At 31.5% G+C, this 22588-nt stretch overlaps 2 protein-coding genes across 2 annotated transcripts in view; both read left to right on the top strand.

The window, feature by feature from the left end:
- LOC133181727 (uncharacterized) overlaps nucleotides 1–5888 on the top strand; it is a 32814-nt gene extending 26926 nt beyond the window's left edge. The window contains exons 9-20 of the mRNA XM_061316304.1: nucleotides 166–489; nucleotides 778–1068; nucleotides 1354–1449; nucleotides 2397–2503; nucleotides 3205–3314; nucleotides 3417–3507; nucleotides 3607–3700; nucleotides 4850–4947; nucleotides 5061–5136; nucleotides 5303–5378; nucleotides 5559–5646; nucleotides 5754–5888. Of these exons, the coding sequence (XP_061172288.1) occupies nucleotides 166–489; nucleotides 778–1068; nucleotides 1354–1449; nucleotides 2397–2503; nucleotides 3205–3314; nucleotides 3417–3507; nucleotides 3607–3700; nucleotides 4850–4947; nucleotides 5061–5136; nucleotides 5303–5378; nucleotides 5559–5646; nucleotides 5754–5873 (1571 nt within the window). The 3' untranslated portion in view covers nucleotides 5874–5888. The remainder of the gene's footprint in view (nucleotides 1–165; nucleotides 490–777; nucleotides 1069–1353; nucleotides 1450–2396; nucleotides 2504–3204; nucleotides 3315–3416; nucleotides 3508–3606; nucleotides 3701–4849; nucleotides 4948–5060; nucleotides 5137–5302; nucleotides 5379–5558; nucleotides 5647–5753) is intronic.
- Nucleotides 5889–14626: 8738 nt separating this feature from the next.
- LOC133178476 (serine protease inhibitor Cvsi-1-like) lies at nucleotides 14627–16082 on the top strand. The gene is made up of 3 exons (XM_061313202.1): nucleotides 14627–14701; nucleotides 15346–15468; nucleotides 15904–16082. The coding sequence occupies exons 1-3, from the start codon at nucleotides 14662–14664 to the stop codon at nucleotides 16014–16016; spliced, it is 276 nt and encodes a 91-aa protein (XP_061169186.1). The 5' UTR covers nucleotides 14627–14661; the 3' UTR covers nucleotides 16017–16082.
- Nucleotides 16083–22588: the final 6506 nt, after the last annotated feature.

Genomic DNA, 22588 nt, shown 5'->3' on the forward strand with positions numbered 1-22588 from the left:
ATAAGATGCATTATCAGACCTGTCTGTCTTCATTGGTAAACATATTATTTCTTTTAGAAAAGTACTTGCATTTTTCATTGGCAGAAGTGCTTTAAAATATATGTAATGTACTCTTTGGAAAAAGATGGGCAGAAATAATCCAGAGTTGTATTTTTTGTATTCCAGACTCAACATTGGATATTTTGCATGCTGAACACCGAAAACTTGAGACTACATACAAGTCTCGTTTGGAGAAGTGTCATGGCTTTTTACTGGAGGAACTGGAGCCGCGTTGTTTACTAAAGGAGCAAGAAGTTGCTGACATTTTCAGTTCAGTTTTAGAGAAGATGAACCAACCGGGCTTAAGAGCTGCAAACGTTGAATTCTTCTTGGAATATCTCAAAAACCAGTCCGAGGAGAAAATTCAAGTGGTTGTAGATAAACTTAAAGATAAGAACACGTACATCTATGACCAGATGTTTCCAAATACAGCGAAGTATGAGGATATAGGTAATGAAATCAAATTATTCTTAAAATGATAAATTCAAAACACAGAAATTTTCCATTACAGCATTTATGTTTATGATCTTTAATTTTTTGATGGATTCGAAGGTTTTGATATAGGATAAACAAAACAAACAATCATATAATAAAAACTTGCACAAAATCTGAAGATTTTAACGCTGAATAGAGTAAAACTACATCAGCAAAACAACTTCTCATTGTTAAACATAGATGGAAATAACATCAAATGTGTATGTGTGTTATATAACGTATATGTGTTTTTTTTAACTTCAGACATCGATCAAGTCAAAGGTAATATTTTGGACAGTTTACCGGAGCTATTGGATATAGTGAGTATCCGTGCGATACAAACTCCTCTTTTGAGTACTGGGATTATATTGTCTGAAGAACTTGATTTTATTCACAAGAACAGCGAAAGTCTTAGAAACGAAACTTTGCAGTTTATGAAATTAGTTTTACATAGAGGAACAGAGGCTATCAAGATTTTCCTCTCAGCTTTGGAAACCTCTTACGGTGAAAGTACAGTTCAAAGTCTTCTACAGCCAAGGGAAATCACAAGTGCAAGTAAGTTAAACTAATATTTCATCGTTAACAGTAACTGTAAGGTAAAAAGGTAAAAATGAATCACTATCTGTGACACTAGTGTATGTTTGAAAAGGTAAATCACTGCAAATTTAAGTAATTTGAATCCCGGATACTTTACATCACTACCTTCCGTGAATGAAATCCTCATTTCTCAATTAATAATTTAGTCATTGAAACATTAGGGATATTTATGTATATTCTATTACAAATGCACTAGATGAATTCTCTTTGTTACACTAACTGGAAAGCAACTCCATCTTTCAGTTGAGAAAAGGCACGCAAAAATTGAATACAAAGCTTTCAACAAAGAAGACGGCCTATTGTTTAAAGGAAGATTTGTACTAGAGCTGAAGACAGAGGGTATGTTCAAAAAGCTATACTGAAACGCCGTAGAAACGCAACAAGCGTTAACTACAAATATCAAAATTTTTTATCCAATGATACCCACAATTAAGCACAGATTTTAACAGTAACATAAAACTTGAGTTAAAAAAACATCTGAGATTTGATTGAAACGTTGAATTTTATCTTTTCGTCGTAGAAAGAAACAGAAATCCGTTAATATTTCCACCCCACCACCCCGTCATTAAATTTTTAATCGTGACATGCACAACAATTGCAGCTCGGATTCTACGATGCATTAAGTTCATCAGTCTCTTGGTCTGAGCGAAAGAAATATTCCTCAGCCTTTTAAAGTGCCTGTTTTTTAAGATATCGAATTTCCATAAACTGGCACAGTCTAGCAACCCTTAGACTTCCTGTCCACGGACTGTAACTAAGCTAATGAGACGTATGACCCTCTCGTTCATTTCAATTTCCAGCTAGACCAATGGAAATGCGGTCTTAAAGTCATTTTCAGAAAGCCTTGGCATCACTTGCGGAAAAGAAAAGAGATTTTTTTCGGAATATAACTGCAATTCTTATGATTAACAGATTAAGCCTTTGTAACTCCAAATTGTGGCCAAATTTTTTGCTTAACAGCAACTTTTTGATTTCTGTTAAGTCGGGATCAAACTTTGATACGGTAACGGATGAAAATCATTCAACCGTTAAATTACCGACTACACGAAGTTGAAGATGTACAAATTACAAAATTATACCCTATTTCTAAATTTTTTCCTCTAAGATAGGATGTTAAGTAGCGTTTCTTTTGCTTTTCAGTATATAAAGATGTAATGCATGCCATTTGTTTAAAAAAAAGTTTTAAAAAAAGACATACTATACTTATATTTTACCTTAAAATAGAAAAGAAAGGGCTTCATTATAAAAGGCGTTGAATTTTGATAATAAAATTTTGTCTTCCATAGACGAAAGTGAGAAACAAGACGTAAAATGTATATATGCTAGAGAAGAAGGACCAACAAAGGATGGAAATCTGGAAACCCTGTCTGAAGACCATTCGTCATCTGAGAGTGTAAGTGATAAATTTTCAGATAAAAAAAAACAAGTAATGATTTTAGAAATATAAGCTGACGAATTCACTTGTTAAGAACTATAACAGTTAATCTGAACTTAAGCTATTGTATGTTTTTTCTTTAATATATATATAGAAAAAACTTTATTTTGAAGAGCATATTCATTGTACATGTATTTAACAATAACAAATTATGAAATCTGTTGTATGCATAAACAGCAAATGCATTTATTTCTTTCAGATTAGAAGGTTAGATACATTAGTTATTGGACCAATGAAACAAACTATATTTCTATCATATGTTTACATAAGGGTCGTGTAAATTGAACGTTCTTGAGGGGGTTGTTTTCTTTCCTTCTTGTACAGGTTTTGCAATACTATTTCTGGTTTGTTTCAACTCAATTTGGCAAAAAACCTTGCATTTGGAAACCAAAACTTTATTTATTTTAAACGGATGGTCTGAAGAAAATACCACTATTTTTATTTTTTCAAAGTCAATTTTCATATAGAATTCGATTCCCTTCGATAAAAAAAAATCTTGTTTGAAATAATTTTGTGGAAATTACGGGTATTGATTATTATTTCTTGTGTTTTGTCAAAATAATTGTTAAATTTAAATCCATTGAATTCAGTTTAGATTTTAATGGGTGCTTAAGAAGGATGCGTGTTTAAATTATACATATATACTATTCTTATTCCAGGACTCAAGTAATGCAGCTCATAAAACAAGATCAGATAGTGAATCTAAAATTACATCAACAAAAGCCTCAAATATTGGAAAACTTGAGTTGGATAGCTCTGAAATACTTTCGTAAGTAACAAAACTGTATATAACAATTTTTTCTACAGGAATTATAAAATTTACAAGAATCTTGTTTATTATGTAAATTATAAATCCTGATTTTGCTTGTAGGAAACTGACAAGGAAACTTGGAAATGTAGAAGACGTATTGGTAGTAAAACGCATTTTATCATCAACAAAGCTTAAAGATGAAAGAAAGAGGGTAAATAGAACAAACACTTCATATAAAGGCAAAAATGAACAACTATAAAAAAATGCATATTAGAAAAAAGTATATACATGACCTTAACTATTATTTCAGGACGAAGTTCAGAGAATATTTCCCAAAAAATATGAGAAAATTAAGGAGGATGTTTCAAAACTTCAACACGTTTTAAAAGAATTGCAAAGTATGAGTAAGTAGAATTAATATGAAAGAGTTTTGGCTCTTTACAGTTAGGTGATTTTAAAGAAGTTATACTTCTAAAGACAGTCTGGGATATATTTTTTACCTGGAAAATGGGGCAGGGAGAGGGGGAGTGTATAAAGCGATGGGATGTCCGTCCGTCCGTTATATTTGGAGATAGCCATCCCTTATCCGCAAAATCCTTTTACACCACTGATTGTTATTTAATATAACTTTCACAAATCTTTATTACATAGTGACATTGTGCATCTTCTATTTTACGTCTGGGTTGGATAGATATTAGGGGTTTCCTATAGCAAAACATAAGCACTGTCATTCTTTCTATTGCATTTGGTTTACCCATCTTTTATCTACAACTCATCCTTTTCCACTGGATAAAATTTAATAAGACTTTCACAGAATCTGAATTACGTAGTGCCATTGTGCACCTTTTACTTTTCGTTTCGATTGCAGTTATTTAGGATTTCCATAGCTAAACATGGACACTGCCATTCTTTCCATAACATTTCACGCACCCATCTCTTATCCGCACCTCCTCCTATACCACTGAATAAAAATTAATGATATTTTCACAGAATATTATATAGTGCAATTGTCCACCTCCTCCTATTTTATGTTCTGATCGGACAAATATTTTGGGTTTTCCATTAAAAAAATGGACATTGTCATTATAGTCATATGGGAGCGGAGGAATCATTTTGTGAGCTCTAGTTTATTAATTGTTGTCTTGTCGACCATTTTGATTGGATAGACAAATGCCTTAAGTTTGTATGTATTATACGTTCATTATTCAAAAAGCACAGGTTTAAGTAAATTATGAGTTGTATACAAACATAAGATTGCTCCTTGATGAGAAGAAAGAAAATATGATGACCTAGAAATGACCTTCATAAAATTCAAGTCTCATGACCATATCTTTATTGTTCCCTTAAACCACCAGCTTGTTTTACTTTATGTTGGGTAAATTTGGGGATATATAAAACTTTCGACGAAACTTCATATACTGAATGTGATAAATTAATACTGTATTTCATTTTCCAATTTTCCTGCTACACAAATGCGCTCTATGCAGAAAAGAAGCTTGCAATTTTAAACACGAAAATTTATACACAATGCACCTGGAAATTTTAATAACCAGTTATCTTAAAAGCAGGATCTGTCTTCACTGAAAAGTATGAGTATTTTTGGACTGGGCAATTCGAGGAATTCGAAGAAAGATGCCAAGACGAGACAAAGGTAACAATTGGACAACTTTTTAAGGTTTCAACGCTTTAATTATATGAAAAAACCCTTGTGGCTGTATTTTAATAAACAAGAATTTGAATCATATAATTATTATATAATTTCAGCAGACATTATACTCAGGAAGTATGTCTCGGTTTGAGAGACAGGACACCATTGCCACGTTGACAGAGGAATATGGAGGTGAGTGTGAAATACTATTATCCAAAAATAAGAAACCTAGGTGACATTTTTATCAAATATCGCTAGGATTTTTCTAAAGCGCAACATGTTCATAACCACATTTTAACAGAGAAATATGGACTAAACTGATATATTCTTATTTCTCTTTCAATAACCTTTTTTACAGACACTACTTTGACTGAAAGTGATGAGGACAAGGAGAGCTCAAATGTTTTAAATCAACAATCTTCAAAGTATCAGGGGTAAACAGTGTGTTTAAAAGACCACTCTTCTCAGTTCATGGCATTCGGATGAATTGACTGTCAAAAATTACGATTTTAAAAGTGTGAACATCGACGATCAATATATATGCTGCAGTAAGTATATAGATTAAAGAAACAAACCTCATTATACCCGTAAATGCCAACATTTTAATATTTCAGCATTTTAATGGGCAAAGTCCGTAAAATAGAGATAGTTCAGTCCGTAATGGAAGTCTTCAGAATCATGACAGAAAAAGAGACCCAGTTGGTGAGTTTTCCGATTAAAACAAACAGATTACAAAAACAAACTGAAAAGCTGTCTTTATTCATAAGTGAATGTTTTCTAATGGCAAGAAATGTTTTATTCAATTTCAGATGGCTATAAAAAATATATTAAATGAAGAACAATACAAAAAACTGGAAAAATATATAATCAAGCTTCAAGCCATTAGTGAAAAAATGGAAAAGGCAGCAGAATCCGCAGATGTGGCGTGACTGACAAATCCATACTTGTCAAAAATAAATATTGTCCAACACTTTGTAGTGATCACCGCAGTCACCCATACTAGGCTCAGAATACTACACTTGTAGAAAGTAAACATTTTCATCCCAGCAAATGAATTAGGCAGGGAATAAAATAAAAAATGCAAGAAATGGAATGGTTACAAAAAGAAACAAATTAAAAACAAAACATTCACTTCCATTGTGATCTCTTTTTTCCTTTGTCCAACGGTTTGTGTCGTTGTTGCATCTGTCTGAAAAACAATACTGGACACAGTCTTTGTTAGGGATGGATGATATACACTCTGTCCCCATGTTATTGTAAGGTTCGCATCCACGGCGGACGGACTTTACCTCATTAGTACCTAAGTAAATTAATTTTTTTTATTAGTTTAATTGATAATGAGGTGAAGTCGTTAAACTTGGGGCAGTCAAAGTTAATACGTGTGGCTAATAAAATGGGTATCGCTTTTAAAGAGTTTTTTTTCTTTTTCATTGCTAAAAGAAGAGTGGAAACATATATTGAATTGTTGATTAACATTACTGATATGTGTATAATATGGACATTATGTATATGTAGTATGTGTACTCTACTCACGTTGGTCAATCTGTTCCCCATATGTACACGGCCAGCTACTGTTACAATGAATAACTGTTGTAATGGACTCTGTATCATTTAAGCACTCTAAATCAGCGCTAAACCGAAAGTTAGCACCGGTACAGGACAAGCAGGAAAATTTTTTTACGTCAGCCGAACCCAAGGCAACTTTTGGGAAAAAAATATAAAATATCTGAGGGCCGCAAATCCATAATTATGTGTTGAAAGTGAAAGAATCTATTTAAAATCATGTTTGAGATAAATATTTTATCGCTATGTATTGGTGCTTCAATTAACAAAAATCACATGGTGGTGACAAAATTTCAGATAAATGTTTATGATCATTTGCCTGAATACATTTTGTTTGATCAAAATTATCTGATAAAAGTTATTGAGAAAACCTTTAAATGAACAACATCTTCTTCAACATTGAAAGAAAATTGCAGTTTACCTGGAACATACGAAGTTACGATAATCGAGAAAAGGAAGACTGTCATCTTGATTTCCAACTTCATCGTTGTAGACACTAACTCCGCATGTTTTAACAGTATAAACTTTTCTTCACCGAATGCTTTGGTTACCACCATTTAAATCTGCTTATAATGTTCCTTATCAGTGACTAGTTCGGAGGTCCCACCCAGATGAGTGGATGCGGAGGTGCAGTTTCTCTTTGAAGTGGTTTTAATGATTTAACTCATTAATACCTTTTCAAATATACGTGCTGTTTAGACAAATGAATAAACGAATTTAAATAGCTGTCATTTAAAGTCTCAACATTTCTCTAAGTTTTCAACATATTTATTTATTTTTTCAAGTATTAAATTTATAGACTTTATACTTAATGCTGGAAACTCACGAGGGAAAAGTAAGAATTAATTGTATTGATTATTCGTGCACACTAGTACCATATAGATAAAATAGTTATGCATCCTAGCGGTCTGAATAGACAGTCACTAGTTGCGAGATTATTCTTTAGGAATAAAGATAAAAAAAATACCTCCAATATATCACTGCCTATTAGGTAAGAAAAAAAATGTTGGTTGAAATAATAAAATTAAGAAAAAACAAAACAAAACAAAAATGGATACAAAAGAAATTGAAAGGGGTAATCACAATTACTATAACATATAAAAATCCTCTAAAAGCATGTACTTTGTTATTTCCGTTCTGAGCACCCCATCATCATTAATTTGTCCAAAACATGTTTCATTATTGCAATTACCCGAGGAACAGACCTTAAAACGGCCTAGATGATGAAGGACACCTAAAAACATTACAAATTATATACATGAAAATGACTTCAAAGACCACGGGTCTCATGTTGATAAAGTAAAAAATGAGATATTCAATGTGTGCCAGGAATCTGTCGTTATACTGAAGTGCTGTGACGATCACTGAGAAAACCAAACATCCTTGTGTGCTGTCTAACTCCTTTGTTTGGGTGTCTGTTTTGCTCGATTTTCTTTCGTTGAATGCTTTGGTTACCATCATTTATATCCGCTTAAACAGTTTCATTTCAATCAAATCGGAGGACGTCCACTGTTTCCTTACATATTTTATTTACTTACCAATATATCTATTTTTCTTCTTAAAGATTCATTGATTCAAATCTGAATTTAATTGATAGTTCACATTTTCTGTATGAACAGTAACACATCGACAAAAGTTCAACTTTTTAAAAACATTCATTTAATCCAATAGATTACACGAAAAGCTTACCTGGTTTTGAAAAATACAAATATGAAATATTTATTAAATAAATACATATTATGAGCCAAAGATTTTATGCATCATGAAAACAAGTGAAAAAAAATAGAGTCCATAACTTATTTTCTTCTTAAATATAGCGACCTAAGATGAGAACTATGAAAAGGTAAAGCGAAGTTTTCAGTGTGATCGCCATTGAACAGAGGTTGTTGTCACAATGAATCACGTGATCTACTCCCACTGTGATGTTGTTGCAAAGACTTCCCATGCAAGAATATGTACAGGTAATAAAGCCGCCTTCCTCTGTGCACCCATTTTTCTGATAATCTCGACAAGACCGGAAAACAGAATCTACCGCTTTTGTACCTGAAACAACATAGACAAAAATAAACCCATTAAAAAGATTTTTAAAATTGGCTTTAAAAGACCCAGTATTGCTTAATTAAAGTATTATCAACGAACGTGTTATCAATAAGGTACAGAAATCAGCCAATTATTGAAGAAAGTTAAGCTAAGTAAGGTTTTGTTCGCAAAATGACTTCTTATTTACATTTAATTAATGTTTTCAAACAACTTTCAATACAGTCATGATGCACCATATATTGTATGATATAGATAGATATTATTAAATATAGATGTAGATCTTTTTGTTGATCATTATGTTCACATGTTGATTTGTTCAATTGATAAAAATTCTTTCTGCTAAAATACCTCATGTTTGGGGCTTTGTAGCAACCACTAATAATAAAACGCCGCTTAAATGATAGAAATTTCATTGCGCGTTGCAATAGCAACGATTAATGCCATGAATTATTACATTAATAGTTGACCTATCAACCGCTAATGCTAAATCGCCGCTTTATGATAGAATTGTATCATTAAGCAGCAGTTCCAACGATTAATGAAACAAGCAAATATCTACAAGATCAACAGTTTATGAAACAAGCGTAATGATACATTAGTTTATATCATTAGGGGTCGATAATGTAGATATTTGCTTGTTTCACAAGTCATTGTCAGTGTTGCTCAGCATTTGTGACGCTTTATGATAGAATTCTATCATTAAGCGGCCATTGACAATTAGCGATTGAAAATGTCAACTATTAATGCAATAATTCATGACATTAAGCGTTGCAATTGCAACGCTTAATGAAATTTCTATCATTAAGCGACATTTCATCATTAGTGGTTGTGAAAAAAGTCCCAGCTCTCAACCGATAAGGAAACAATGCCAAATCTACAAAAATTATTGCAATTACCTGAGGAACAGACCTTAAAACGGAAAAATTCACGGATTATATAAACGAGTTAAACATACAGGTTCGAAGATATTTTATATAATGTTTGATACTGTAAAACATACCCTTAGATGCTAAGAACAAACTCAAAAAATAATTCATTGTTAGATAATTATTATCGATCTTTCAAAATACTAGTACATGGTTCCCTAAAGGTAATGGAAAAAATGTGAAGATAACGAACAGTGTTCGATCTGAAAAAAAATCTATAAACAATACAATTCTGTGAAAAGGGCATAAAATACGGATCCCTGGGAATTCCAAAGGTGGGACCAGGTGCCTAGGAGAAGTAAGCATCCCCTGTTGACCGATCACACCCGCCGTGAGCCCTATGTATTGATCAGATATACGGAACATTCCGTACTCAAATTCAGTATGAAATCAAAGGCCTAACAATTGGTATGAAGGAAGTCAGCCAAAATACGATCCAGTGATAGAATATATATGATCCAATGATAGAATATATTCGTTTGCAATGTCATTATAAGGACCATAAAATTTACGAATTGCTGACTTTAAACGAAATTGTTGAAATCCCTGTAACATCAACTTATCTGTCAGTAGCCTGCATTGGTTTAAAAAATTGATCTTACTCGGAGCATGCTCTTGAATATCGAATAAGCTGGGAGACTTAACATCATATGCAGGTGATAGCGGGATATTACTACATGTAGAAGGAAAGGTACGATGGAAAAGTTTGAGTCATCTCGTTTGTCATACAATTAATTGTTAGTTGGCCCTCATCATTATAGTCGGTAAAACATCCAAGTATGAAACAGATGTGGCAGACTCTGTGGTGTCTTTAATTTCAAGTTCATTGTGATATATCGAATCGACATACGAATGAAACGACAATATTTTGTTACAAAAACTAATTTATAGAATTCTGCGCCTGAATTTTTGAAAAAAAAGTTCATACTATTACCCGGTTTTCTGTTTTGCACAAGTGTCATGTTTAGCTTCTAGATTTTTTTTTGGAAAGAGAATTCTTTCATTTCAACAAATCAATGGACACCTTTTACGTTACTTTTTTGAAAGTTGAAATGATGATGGCATTTGATTTAATAAAAGATTTTCACGGGGTTTATAATGTCATCAAGGAATCTCCAAAGCTCTCAGAATTACGAACCATGCAGAGAATATTTTGCAGCAAATCAGGAAAATGTTTCGTCGCTTAGCTATCAATAAACTTTGATTCTATGTACTTTTCTTCTCTTTTTTTGATCTTTTTCGTATTGTTAAAAGATTTTCACACTTGAAAATGAGACAATATGTTACTCTCTTCAACACCAAAATTACTGGTCACTTACGTATGTTGTATCTCTCTTCTGTATAGCAATAATGTTCACAGGGTCGGGTATACTGTCGTATAGATATAACATCAGTGTTGTTGACACATTCTCTCAATACGTACGGTTTGTTGACAGTGAAAGAACACGTGTAACATCTAATACCGGATGATGTCGTTACCGTAGCAGAGACCCCTATAGAGATAAGAAAGACATAGTAATTAAATAAAGTGCTTGTTGATTTCAATCAAATTGTTTGTGTTACCGAAAAGAATGTTCTTCAGTTCCTAATTCAAGCTAGGGAATTTACTTTGAGAATTTGGTTTGATTAGGAAATTGTGGTATACTTTATGACCCAGAAAGATTCAAGCCATTTAAAGAATGCTTTTTGACATAGGAGAGGATTTGAAACACAAAAGGAGAATTTGTTCAAATGAAACAACGTTTATTATTATTCACCTTTTTATCATAATAACGAATACTGTATACGGGAAATTTTTGCCCCCGTCGTCAGTGGCTGAATTCAAATGAAACAGTTATCTATCTTTCAACACATCTATGTTTTGGTGAATTTAAAACAGGGTAAATTCGTTTGCAAGTGCGAAAATAACCCTATATACATTATGTCATGAAATAGTTGCATATAAATTTATTTCCGTTTATTTTAAAGTGTATTAAACATGCTTAACAAAGCCTTCAGAAACTTAAAGATAATTATGGAACTGATATAAAGTTGTAATTTTTCCTTGATAAAGATAACCACCTCTTAAAAGGAATTGAAGAATGAGTTGAAGTTGAAAGTTAGTGTATTCAGAAAATACATTTTTAATGCAAAAAAAAAAAAAAAAAGAAAAAAGAAAAAAAAAGGATTTAATGAAAGCTATCGTTTTAAAACATTTTCTCCTAAAAAAAAAAAAAAAAAAAAAAAAAAAAAAAAAAAAAATATATATATATATATATATATATATATATATATATATATATATATATATATATATATATATATATATATATATATATATATATATATATATATATATATATATATATATATATATATATATATTTTGGAAAGAAAAAAATTGTAAATGAAATCTTAATTTGAAAACTTCAGATAAAATCTTTTAATATCTAGATCCACAATAAAATTATGCTTTGCCAATTCAAAAAAAAAGTTATCTTAGTTTAGATGAAATAATTCTATTTTGGAAGCCTAAGTGTAACCCTTTCAGAAATGTTTGTTAATATATCATTATATATCTTTTAATTTAAAAAAAGAGATTGCGAAAAAAGATTTTAAGATAAAGAAAAAAAAACACTCTTACAAAATCACAAAAGACGTTTATGAAAATCTCTGTTATTTATTTTTTTTAAAATAAGATTGCCATGTAGATACATTCTGAATTTTGCAAAGAATTTTATTGCCAGTATGCACGTAATATTTAGTGTTATTAATATGATAAATATTATATTATACAGTTTTGTAACATATTTAAATATTATTATTTAAAAAGTATTTTGTACAGCATGTGAATTTAGGTCTTAAAAAGTAAAAAGAGGAAAAAATAAATTTTCACGAAATGAAAAAGTTTTACCTCTAAAAAATATATAACATATTTACACATATATTTATTTCATATTTTTAAAATAAGAAATGATATATACTTACCATTAAGAATAATAATAAGAATCACACTGAAAAATGGATTGAGTTTTCTTAAAACCATATTGAATTTTCAATGCACATGTCCTCTAACATTTGTGTTTGAGGGCTCTGTTTAACAATATATGCCAAATTTTCATATAAACTTTCACTCTTTCTCAATGAGGCCTCAAAGGGGAGAGAATGGAGCTTAACCATAACTTTTTGAAGAACACATCGGCAGTTTTTGGGCAATGTTTCTCATCTAATTCGTTTTAGGGAAATGAAGTCAATGTATGCATTTTCATTAAGGATAGCAAGTGTACAATCTTTAGTCGGAAAAGAAAAACAACACCCAATTTAACCCCTTAAATATTTCCCAAAGGGATCAATTTGTCTCAATTTTTAAGTCATGGTGAAACGAAAGCCTTTCCCCACCCCGGATCAGAATGTTTGTAAATAGAAGGATGGCGGACTCTAAGATAAAAACCATTAGTTATCTCAACACATCCGACCCAGAAGAGAGGAGAGAGATTAGCCCCTATGTATGTGTGGCCCATCTAAGGCCTTTGTTTTGTAGAATTTTGATGCAATGTTTAACGAAGTCAGTTTCCACACTAACGATAAATGCACTGTTTTTCTATTATTCCTCGGTTTGTATTTGCTGTTTTACTGCAAAGGTTACTGGTATTTCTGTAAGAAAAGAATGCCACTTATAATTTTAATGATAATTTGATAACAAGGAAATTTGTGAAAGAATTAACATTGAAAGATTGATGGGAAAATTCTGAATTGCATTGAACAGTTTTGCAACATTCGAACAAATATTTGTTACGTATCCATCTTTTATTTTTCTTGTTTACACATTTAATTCCTGGGAAAATGTTTTTGAAACGTGTTCATCAGTGATATTATTGGTTTATTTCTGCACACTATTTAAATGACATCATAGTTTTCTTGGCGATGAAACGTTGGAGCAAATGGCTTGAACAATGATACCGGTAAAACTCATTTGCAAACTTTGAACTGTACAATAACAGTTCTTAAGAAACACCTTCCTCGTTATTAAAAATTCTTCTGATTCATTTTCTTACACATGAATCAAATCAAATGATAATTTTATTAACAGATCTTCACTGTAGGGACTTTATGAAATTATTTTTTGAAATAAATAGTTGTGACGATGTAATTCAAGTTTAAAATGTCGTTTTCAGGGGTTCTTTCGTAAAATTAAATGACCTATGCCAGAATGTTATTTTACAGACTTCTTTCCTTTCTTAATTTTGAAAATACATGGTATTAATCATTTTTAAAAGAATTTTGAAGATATATTTATGAAAATAAATTTTAAACGGAATAATCAATTTCACAAGATTTTACATTTTAGCTCAAGATTCTGTATGTTAGTCGTAATCAGTTTTGTAAAATGGAGTTAAAAACTTCCTCCGGAGAATTATCAATACTGCTACAGTAAAAATTTCAGCGTGCATGGTGAGAAAGTTTATATGGCTAGGGCTTATAATGTCTCAGAAATGCATTTGAACTATATCTTAATTTAGATAAAAGGTTTTAAACTTTGCAATTGTCAGAATCGCCATAACTTTGACAACAATTTTCAGAATCGTCATAACTTTTATTTTTATTCCCATTTGACTATTTTCCATATTCTTTACACTCTGTAATTCAACATACCCTGTCTATTCAAAACAAAATTTGTATCCCATTGCATGTCACATTAGACAGGATCTACTGTATTTTGTACCTAATGTTACTTATTATATCATTATAAATATTTGAATCATCATTACAGAGATGTTTACCTAAAACCGGCAAGACAGGTGTAAAGATAAAGAGATTATTATTTCAGTAAGTACATATTTTGCTTTTTTAAAGTTTACAGATATAAAATGTATCCCCCGATAAGGCTTTTGATAAAGGGTTAAAATGACATTGACAATATAACTTTGACGAGGGAGATAAGACTCGTATGATTCTATCACGCCATTGTATTCGATGAGGGCCCAAAGAAGACACGTTTTTCTCTAAATATTGTTCTTCATCTCATTATTTTCATTATATTATGACAAAATGGAAATTAACTTCTTAAGTTAGGAAACCTTTTAATTCAGTGTATTGCTGATTTATAAGAAATATATGTAATGACATTTCTCCCCCTTTGATACCTCACTACTTTCAATATATATATGACCATCTTTGTCTGTCAAAAATTATATTATGATCAAAGAAAATGGATTTTTTGCGAACGTTTGTTCTTCTTGTCTGTCTATGTAAGTAAATGCTTTGTAAATTTCATCAAAGTAAAATACTCTGTGAGTTTCAATAGATAAAGATGTTGACAGACAAGTGTTTTTTTTTTATTTTTCATTTTTCATTTAATAAGCAAAGTTAAAATGATTATGAAAAATGTAATTTAAAAAAGACCTCAGAATTCATTAAAAAAGGGAAATTTAACTTACTTTAAAATGCTGCTTGGTTACATCCTTAGCCTAAGCCATACATATGTATAAAGTTATATAATATAAACTTTAAGATTGTCCTTTATACTGTGGATGAAACCATTTCCAATGATATATGTCTTTTTTATAATTTTTTTTTTTAAATTTTCTGTATTTTTAGAAAGATCAGATTTTGCATTATCTTTATAAAGATCGCAAGTTTTTCATCATAGCAAAAAATAAACCATTTAGATTTGCACAGAACACTAAATCTAATGATATTGAAAGGTATCAAATGATAAATAAGCATTAGAAGGAAATAATTCGAGCAGGTGTAACCTTAGACTTTTCAAAAAAAAAAAAAAAAAAAAAGGTGGTTTGAAGGGAATCTTATCCTATTGTACCAGGTGTAACAGTCTTTGGAATTCATCATCATTCGTTAATGCTTAAAATGTGACATATATATTTTTTTATAGTAGGAGTAAGCCAGGCTGCTAGATGTAATTCTGACGGTGTCTGCACCAGTACAGAATTACAATGTGCTAACGGCTACGTGAAAGGCTGTCACTCGGGAATGTGTACATGTGAACATGCAACTTGTAAGAAACTTTCTGTACAACTCGTGCTTCCGAGTAATATAATTTTCAATTCATACCGTCTTTTATAATCACAATAAGCTAAAATAAAAAAATTTGAATTTAAGCGATTATCACCTTTATGCTAAAGTTGAAAAAAAACCCATACACCTATGCAATATGCATTTTTTGCATTATAAATGCATACCTAAAGTATGCCTTATCTTTAGATCATATTTAATGAAGAATATTTTAACATTGTATTTGGTTTAAGGCTATAAACGAAAACATTATTTCAATGAAGAGTTTTGTTTTTTTTTTAAAATTCAACAAATATATCATCACATACGACATTCGATGGTAAATAGCACAGGCAAGTAGATGACATATATTAAGTTTCGAGCATACATGTAGGTCCCATTGCTTACGCTATATGTAAAAAAATTGTTTCTTTTTCAGCAACAGCATGCACCTATGTCAACGACTGCTTGAAGTTAGGACATTGCAGCATTCATGGAAGAGACGGCTTTTGGCATTGTGCAGATAATGTTTGCAAATGTTTCTTCTTCTAGACATACAAAACTTTATTTTTTATGTAGATAATAGCTGTTTTTAGAATAAATTTTGAGAGAACTGTACTACTTCCTTCATTTTAGCCCTGGTGATTTTGACCTGACTTCTTCTGAGACATAAGAGAAATATATTACTTGCATATCTGGCTACCGGAGTCATAAAACTAAGATAAACTCACATTTAATCTCATCTCACTTTTCAAAAAGGAATATCTCGTGGAAAAGTGAAACCGAGATGAAAACTAAGTTTTTAACTAAGATGAGCTCACTAAGTTTTATGGTCCCGGAGCCCGAACTTTGTATACATCTTCCGAATGCTGATTCATAATTTTCTATGCAGAAGTTGTTGTCAATGAACTTGAGATTAACCCGACGTGTTGAATCTAGAAAGGGGCATCCTTTACAGAGGGAACAAACAATGTATCTCTGAATATGCTGTACCCTATGTCGATACTAGATTACTCTATTTGATGGAGATTTTAAATCCTGTCATCATTCAATCTTTTCAGCAAACACTTCTTCGACTGAACTTGCTTCTTCCACTTATTTCTATAACTGCAGGTTTATTCTGAGAGCACTTGAAGATCTACAATTGATTGCGTGTTTTATCGATGGAAACTAAATTAAAACATCCTTCCATTTTGTCTAGCTTGCCTCTTTCTTTGGGTTCTATTGGTATTCTTTCTAGATTCGTATCACTGAATCATCGTGTCGGGATTCTAATGGTGAGACCAAATTTTTTGTATGTAACGTGCTTGTTGTCGCCAATACCTAGATAGCCAACGTCATAAAGAAAAAGTCTATTTAAGGACTGAAACGACCACGTTGAGAGATTCCAATTTAGGAAAAAATATGAATTAATTGAATCAATCAATGTCTGCAGATGAATTTTTAAAATTTATTCCTGTATTAATTACATGGCGGAAAGGGGGGTGTCTCTATAAATCAAACATTTACTCTACAATACACCATGACTTGATTCATTTTTACAAGAAGTTTAGAAAACAGAAAATTCCTGATATTCAATAATTTGAAATTATCATTTCATTTTTCTGCAAATACAATTTTTTGGTTTTATATGTGCCTTATTTACTTGTCATTATATGTACACTTTGTGATAAGGTAATAAGGGAAACGTTTCACATTCGAATCTTTTAGAAAATGTGCAATCTTTTCACCTGACTATTCAGAATCATACAGTGAAGCAAATTTGGGGAATATTTTTATTATTTTGATATTTATCAGATATGAAAATCTTGTTAAAATGATAGAAAATAATGTTTTCCAAATGAAAATTATATCTTGTTTTTTTTTTACTACTAGTCAATTCCTCGACACCACGTTCCTTTTACAAATGTGCATAAACTGTTTCGTTATTGTTTATAGATAGTAAGATTTGATGTGTGATATCTAAAATTTGTTATATTTTATCTTTTTTTTGGAGGGGGTCACATTATGGCCCACCGACATCACGTAAATATCTAAGTGTAAATTTAGCCTTCTAAAGGAATCTATTTGGAGGTCAACAAAACACAACATGTTGTATGAAATTCAAATTTTGATTTTTAAAAATCTATATATACTTTCATACTTCAAATGACATATCAAATATAAGTTTCAATTCAAATATTTTATTTCTTTTGCACATGCGATATGGCACTATAAATGAAGAATACCTATTGAGTTACTTTTTAGCCTCACAGAGGAGTAAGGCACAGTTTTCATTCTTCCATTTCTTCGTAATACTTAAATGTGCTTTTTCGAATAGATATTCCAGTTGTTGACTAGTGTATTTATGACTAATTCCATTCCCTCCATGAAGCATCAATTTCTCCCCTTCTTCCAAAGATATTCTCATCCCCAGCTTATCTGAAAAGAGATTGAAGTATGTCGATTATTTTGGCATGAGCTACAAAATAAGATTACTGAAAATGACTTGCACATTACGTCTAAGATTTTGCAATTTCAAAGAATCAATTTTATCGAAACTTTAATCAACAGCATTACTGTTACTAATAATAATGAATTTAAAATTTTCGAACCATTAGTTTAAAGTTTTGATACAAAATTTAATATTGGACTCATTTTGTACCTATTCCATTAATATCTACGTCAAACTTTTTATTTAACACATGTATTCCATATGTGTACAGTTTTCCACAAGGTTTTTGCTCTGAAAATAGTAAAAAGACAATTACAAATGCTTTGTATCTTCACGTTACAACAACATTTACAGTATACATTATGTATATAGCAAACAACTTGGATACAATGACCCAAATTTATAATACTTAGTTTTTTCTTTATGAAATATGAGATAACGAACAGTATTCAAACTCAAAAGACCACTCAAATAATACATATCAGGAGCAGGGCAAACACGGACGTCTAAAACATCAGATACCACAGTAAACTATAGATTTTTTAAGGTATATTTTTTCATTTAATATTCACTAGAATCATTTATAAAACACCTGACAACATTGATAAATATATTTATACAATTAACGCTGTTTCCTTTTTTTTTTTTCAAGCATAATTTTGTAATTTACTGTAAGATATCTATTCTATTTACCATCAAAATTAAGGTATGCTTTTTCAATGGCCTCTCTATTTTGTGTTATATCAGCTGTGATTATACAGGCATCATTTCATGTAAGTTAACAAACAGAAAAACAAACAGATTTTAGTAAATTTTACCTTTTACTAGTCCCTGGTAAATCAACACAATATCAAACAAGACATGTATCAGATAAAAAATAGGATCATATTTAAGGCTAAGTGAATAGAAAAAAACATGAACTTACTGAAACTACTTTGGACTACTTTAGAAATATTGCGTTACCTTCCAAGGTCGACGAAATTTTGGACAACATATTTAACTGGGTATCTTTGGGAAACATCTGTAATCCGCTTATCCAGAGAAGAAGTTTCCTACCTCATTAGTTTCTGCAAATTCAAATGCACCCATAGTACAGATGCATGTGAAGAAAAGCAAAATTTGTAATTCTATTGAGTGTTTTAATTGATTTAATTTGTTTTCTAGCATGGGAAATAAAAGTTTCTTAAATATCATTAGCATTTTAGTGGCAACAGAAACCTTGATATCAGAATCGGGTTGCAAGAAATTCAGTTAAATTAACTCATATTTAAGTCCCTTTCTAGCTGTTATTTTTTTAACGGTTATATATATTACGTTAAGATTTCTGTGCCCTTTCACCATCCTGGCTCCGAGACCGCCGTTTCTTTTCTTGATTATTTTAAGTCTTTCCGAGAGTTTTAACTAACATTGGGACGCCACCGATTGCAGGTGGAAGGCTGCGAATTTAACCTGAGATGGGTACTTATGGCAACTGAACAGTGAGGGATCTTTTTGTGCCAACAACTACTGAAATAAGGGGCCTCGAATTATACGGATCACTCTCCACGTTCGGATGTGGGATTGGAACCGGCCTCGACGTAAGGGCCATTTCTTTATTCCACGACTCTAACCACTATGTTAAGGGCAACAAGGGCTTTCTTTGAACTTTTATTTAAAGACAAAACTCAAACATTTTTCATCATTCTGATTATTAATGCAACTCACAACAGTTATTTCTTTTTTAAACCCTATCTTGGTCAAAGCCTGGAATAGATCGTCTGACATCGGATCAACTTTGAGACGATCCCCATAATTCTGCAGAAGGACATCACAAACTTCATTTAGAAAATCTACAAACAGTACAAAACAATCTCTTAAAATATTATATGGAAATATAATATAAAATAATATACGAGGGTTGTCCGTAAAGTTCGTGGACAAGCTAAAATATGAATAAAAGTTGTGTTATAGATATTTATTATTAGCATATTTATAATCCTTTACTATATGTGAATCACAAAATGTGAAATTTTATTCAATTTAAAATGTATATTTACATTTATGACTTCATTATTAGACTTGGGATGGTGACCCGGAGCACGGCAATGTTTTAATTAAAAAGTTACTTATCACTTAACATTTCAATTGTATTTTGTAAAATTCCACGAAAGTTTGGATGACTTTCACATTATGACATTGACAAAAGTTTTAGCGTCAAACCTGTAAAATTTGAATGTTCAAAGTTTCGAAATGGCAGGGAAATTGAGGTTAGAATCTATTAAGACAGGATCGTCATTGTTCGAAAAAGGATCATTTTCGGAAAAATTGGAGCAGAGAGCAGTGATAAAATTTTGCGTTGACATCGGAAAAACACCAACAGACACTCATAAATTCTTTAAACAGCCAGGCACAGAAGATTTTCGGACGGAAGGGACAGTTTACAGGATGACATGCGTGAAGAAAGACCATCTTTCCGAGATTGCAGTGCTGTAAAAAATGAAGGTCGTGACGTGATTGACAGTGATCGGCGACTAACAGTTCTATTTCCATACATAAAGTCTTTTTACGCAGACAGAGGTATAATGATTTGCAGGATCTGAGACAGGAAGTATTAAATATTATTTCATGTATGAAACCAGAACAGTTTGTGCACATTTTTGATGACTGGTTAAAGCGACATAAGAAATGTGTTGAGTTAAACGGTGACTACGTTGAGTAAAGTTAAATGTATTTAGCTTTTGACTTTGGGTAACGTCAAGAATTTTCATTTTAGTGCTAGGTATGAGTGTGTGTCTTTTTTGTATCTGTTAAAAATATAACTATTTTGTGCTTTGTTTGTGATGAAATGAAACATGAATTTAATGGAAATAATATGTTTCATGTATTCTTATCAAAGTTTTTCAGTTATTATCAAGGTTGTCCACGAACTTTACGGACAACCCTCGTAAAGCCATCTTTAAAAAATTGTTTGGTTGCCCTCTCCCGACCGACTGGCTAAGAATGGCCCGACTCAAAACTTATTTTAACCTCCAGGAAGCAATTATATTTTTATTCGAAAATATAGTTTGAAAATTCAGCATTGATGTTGAAATTTTCTAAGAAAAAAAAATTCCCCACCTACCTTTCGACCCAAATCTTTCAACCTGGGTCGGGAGAGGGCAAGCAAGCATTTAAAAGTTGGCCTTAGGGAAAAAAATTCTTACAGGGTTTATTCATTTGCATATGGTATCTCACCTTTGGAAAGGTCAATGGGTGCGTATTCTATTGTATTTTGATGCTGTAGTAATTCGTTCAAGAACATCTGAGATTTTTTAGCATTTCCGCATCCAATGTCAAATACTTTGCATGGGGTACACAGATGGGATATCACATCCTGAAAAAAATCTTCCTTTCGTATAAATTAGGTAAAACAGTTTTTTTAAAGGCTAGTTAAGCTTTTATTAATTATAAATTTAATCCATGAATTAATAAATGATACTAAATACGAAATGCAAATCCATTATCCTCCCCATAAGTAAGGATGATGTTTTCATGGTATAAAGATTTTCGTCTTGTTTTCCCAGAAGTATAATAACAGAAATTGAAAATGACCAAAAACATACCTTTGCGCTAGACTTGATAAGGGCTTCCTCTGCTCTGTAATGGTAAGTAAGTAAGTAAGTAAATTATTTATTATAGTGACATGTGTATTATACAGTTATACAGTGTATTTTACAACAATATACTTAGTTTTTTACACCCGGCCCAAAGGACCTATATGTCACTGTTTATATGTTAACAATATACATATATACAGGCACATAAATGAAAATAAATTATATTAGAATGTTCTTTTTGTGAAATTCTGACGAGTTTTAAAAGCATCGAATATAAAGTTTGCAGAATGTCTGGGAAATTTACATAAAATATCTGAAAAGAATGTATCATCTAAAGACAAATTTGACAAATTTTTAAAACCTATTTTACGAAAGAAGTCTATCCTTTTATTTTCATATAATTTACAGTGTAGTAAAAAATTTTTTCATTTTCAATTACGTTATTTTCGCAAAACTGGCAAATTCTGTCTTGGGGTGGCTCAGATTTATAACGTCCAGTTTCAATTCGAAGTGGTAATTCACCGCAACGAAACATTGCCATAACTGATCGGACAGGTTTCGGTAAATCCATACTGACGTACTGCTCCAGTTCATATTGATTTTTAAAAAGACGATAAGTTCTTAGTTTGGGAATTTTTTGTAAATCTTCAATCCATTGTCTTTTAATTTTCTGACAGAGGAGTCTTTCGGCAAGTTCTATGCTGCATGTTGATAAGTCTGTGTACGTATACGGCATATTCAGAGAATCAAATAATAGTTTAGTTTTTGAGGCCCAATTTGTTCTGTTATTTTGATTCCGATCCCAAAGGAAAATCTTCTTCGTCAGACGGTCGTTTTCTAGTGTCACCAGACGATTCCAGAATCGCAAGACGTTAATTTGATGTCGATAGTAGCATGGCATCCAACCACATTCTCCTTGGATTGCAATCAATGGGGTGAATCGGTGTACTCCTAAAAAATACCGCAAGGCGCGAGACTGCACCATCTCCGCACAATAATAATTTGTGGTTCCCCAAACTCCACTGCAGTAATCTAGAATAGGAGCAACACAGTTGAGATTCAGCTTTTCAAATGTTTCAAATCCGACCATTTTAAGGGAGTGAATTTTAGATATC

This window comes from Saccostrea echinata, unplaced genomic scaffold (genome assembly GCF_033153115.1).
Source record: "Saccostrea echinata isolate AGI-Se365-2 ecotype Australia unplaced genomic scaffold, CSIRO_AGI_Sech_v1 ptg000001l, whole genome shotgun sequence".
Classification (NCBI taxonomy): domain Eukaryota; kingdom Metazoa; phylum Mollusca; class Bivalvia; order Ostreida; family Ostreidae; genus Saccostrea; species Saccostrea echinata.

Excerpts from the sequence above, each read along its gene's own strand:
- LOC133178476 (XM_061313202.1), top strand. The coding sequence starts at position 14,662 with ATGGATTTTTTGCGAACGTTTGTTCTTCTTGTCTGTCTAT. Across the intron at positions 14,702-15,345 it reads TGTTCTTCTTGTCTGTCTAT|TAGGAGTAAGCCAGGCTGCT; the intron begins GTAAGTAAATGC and ends ATTTTTTTATAG. Across the intron at positions 15,469-15,903 it reads TACATGTGAACATGCAACTT|CAACAGCATGCACCTATGTC; the intron begins GTAAGAAACTTT and ends TTTCTTTTTCAG.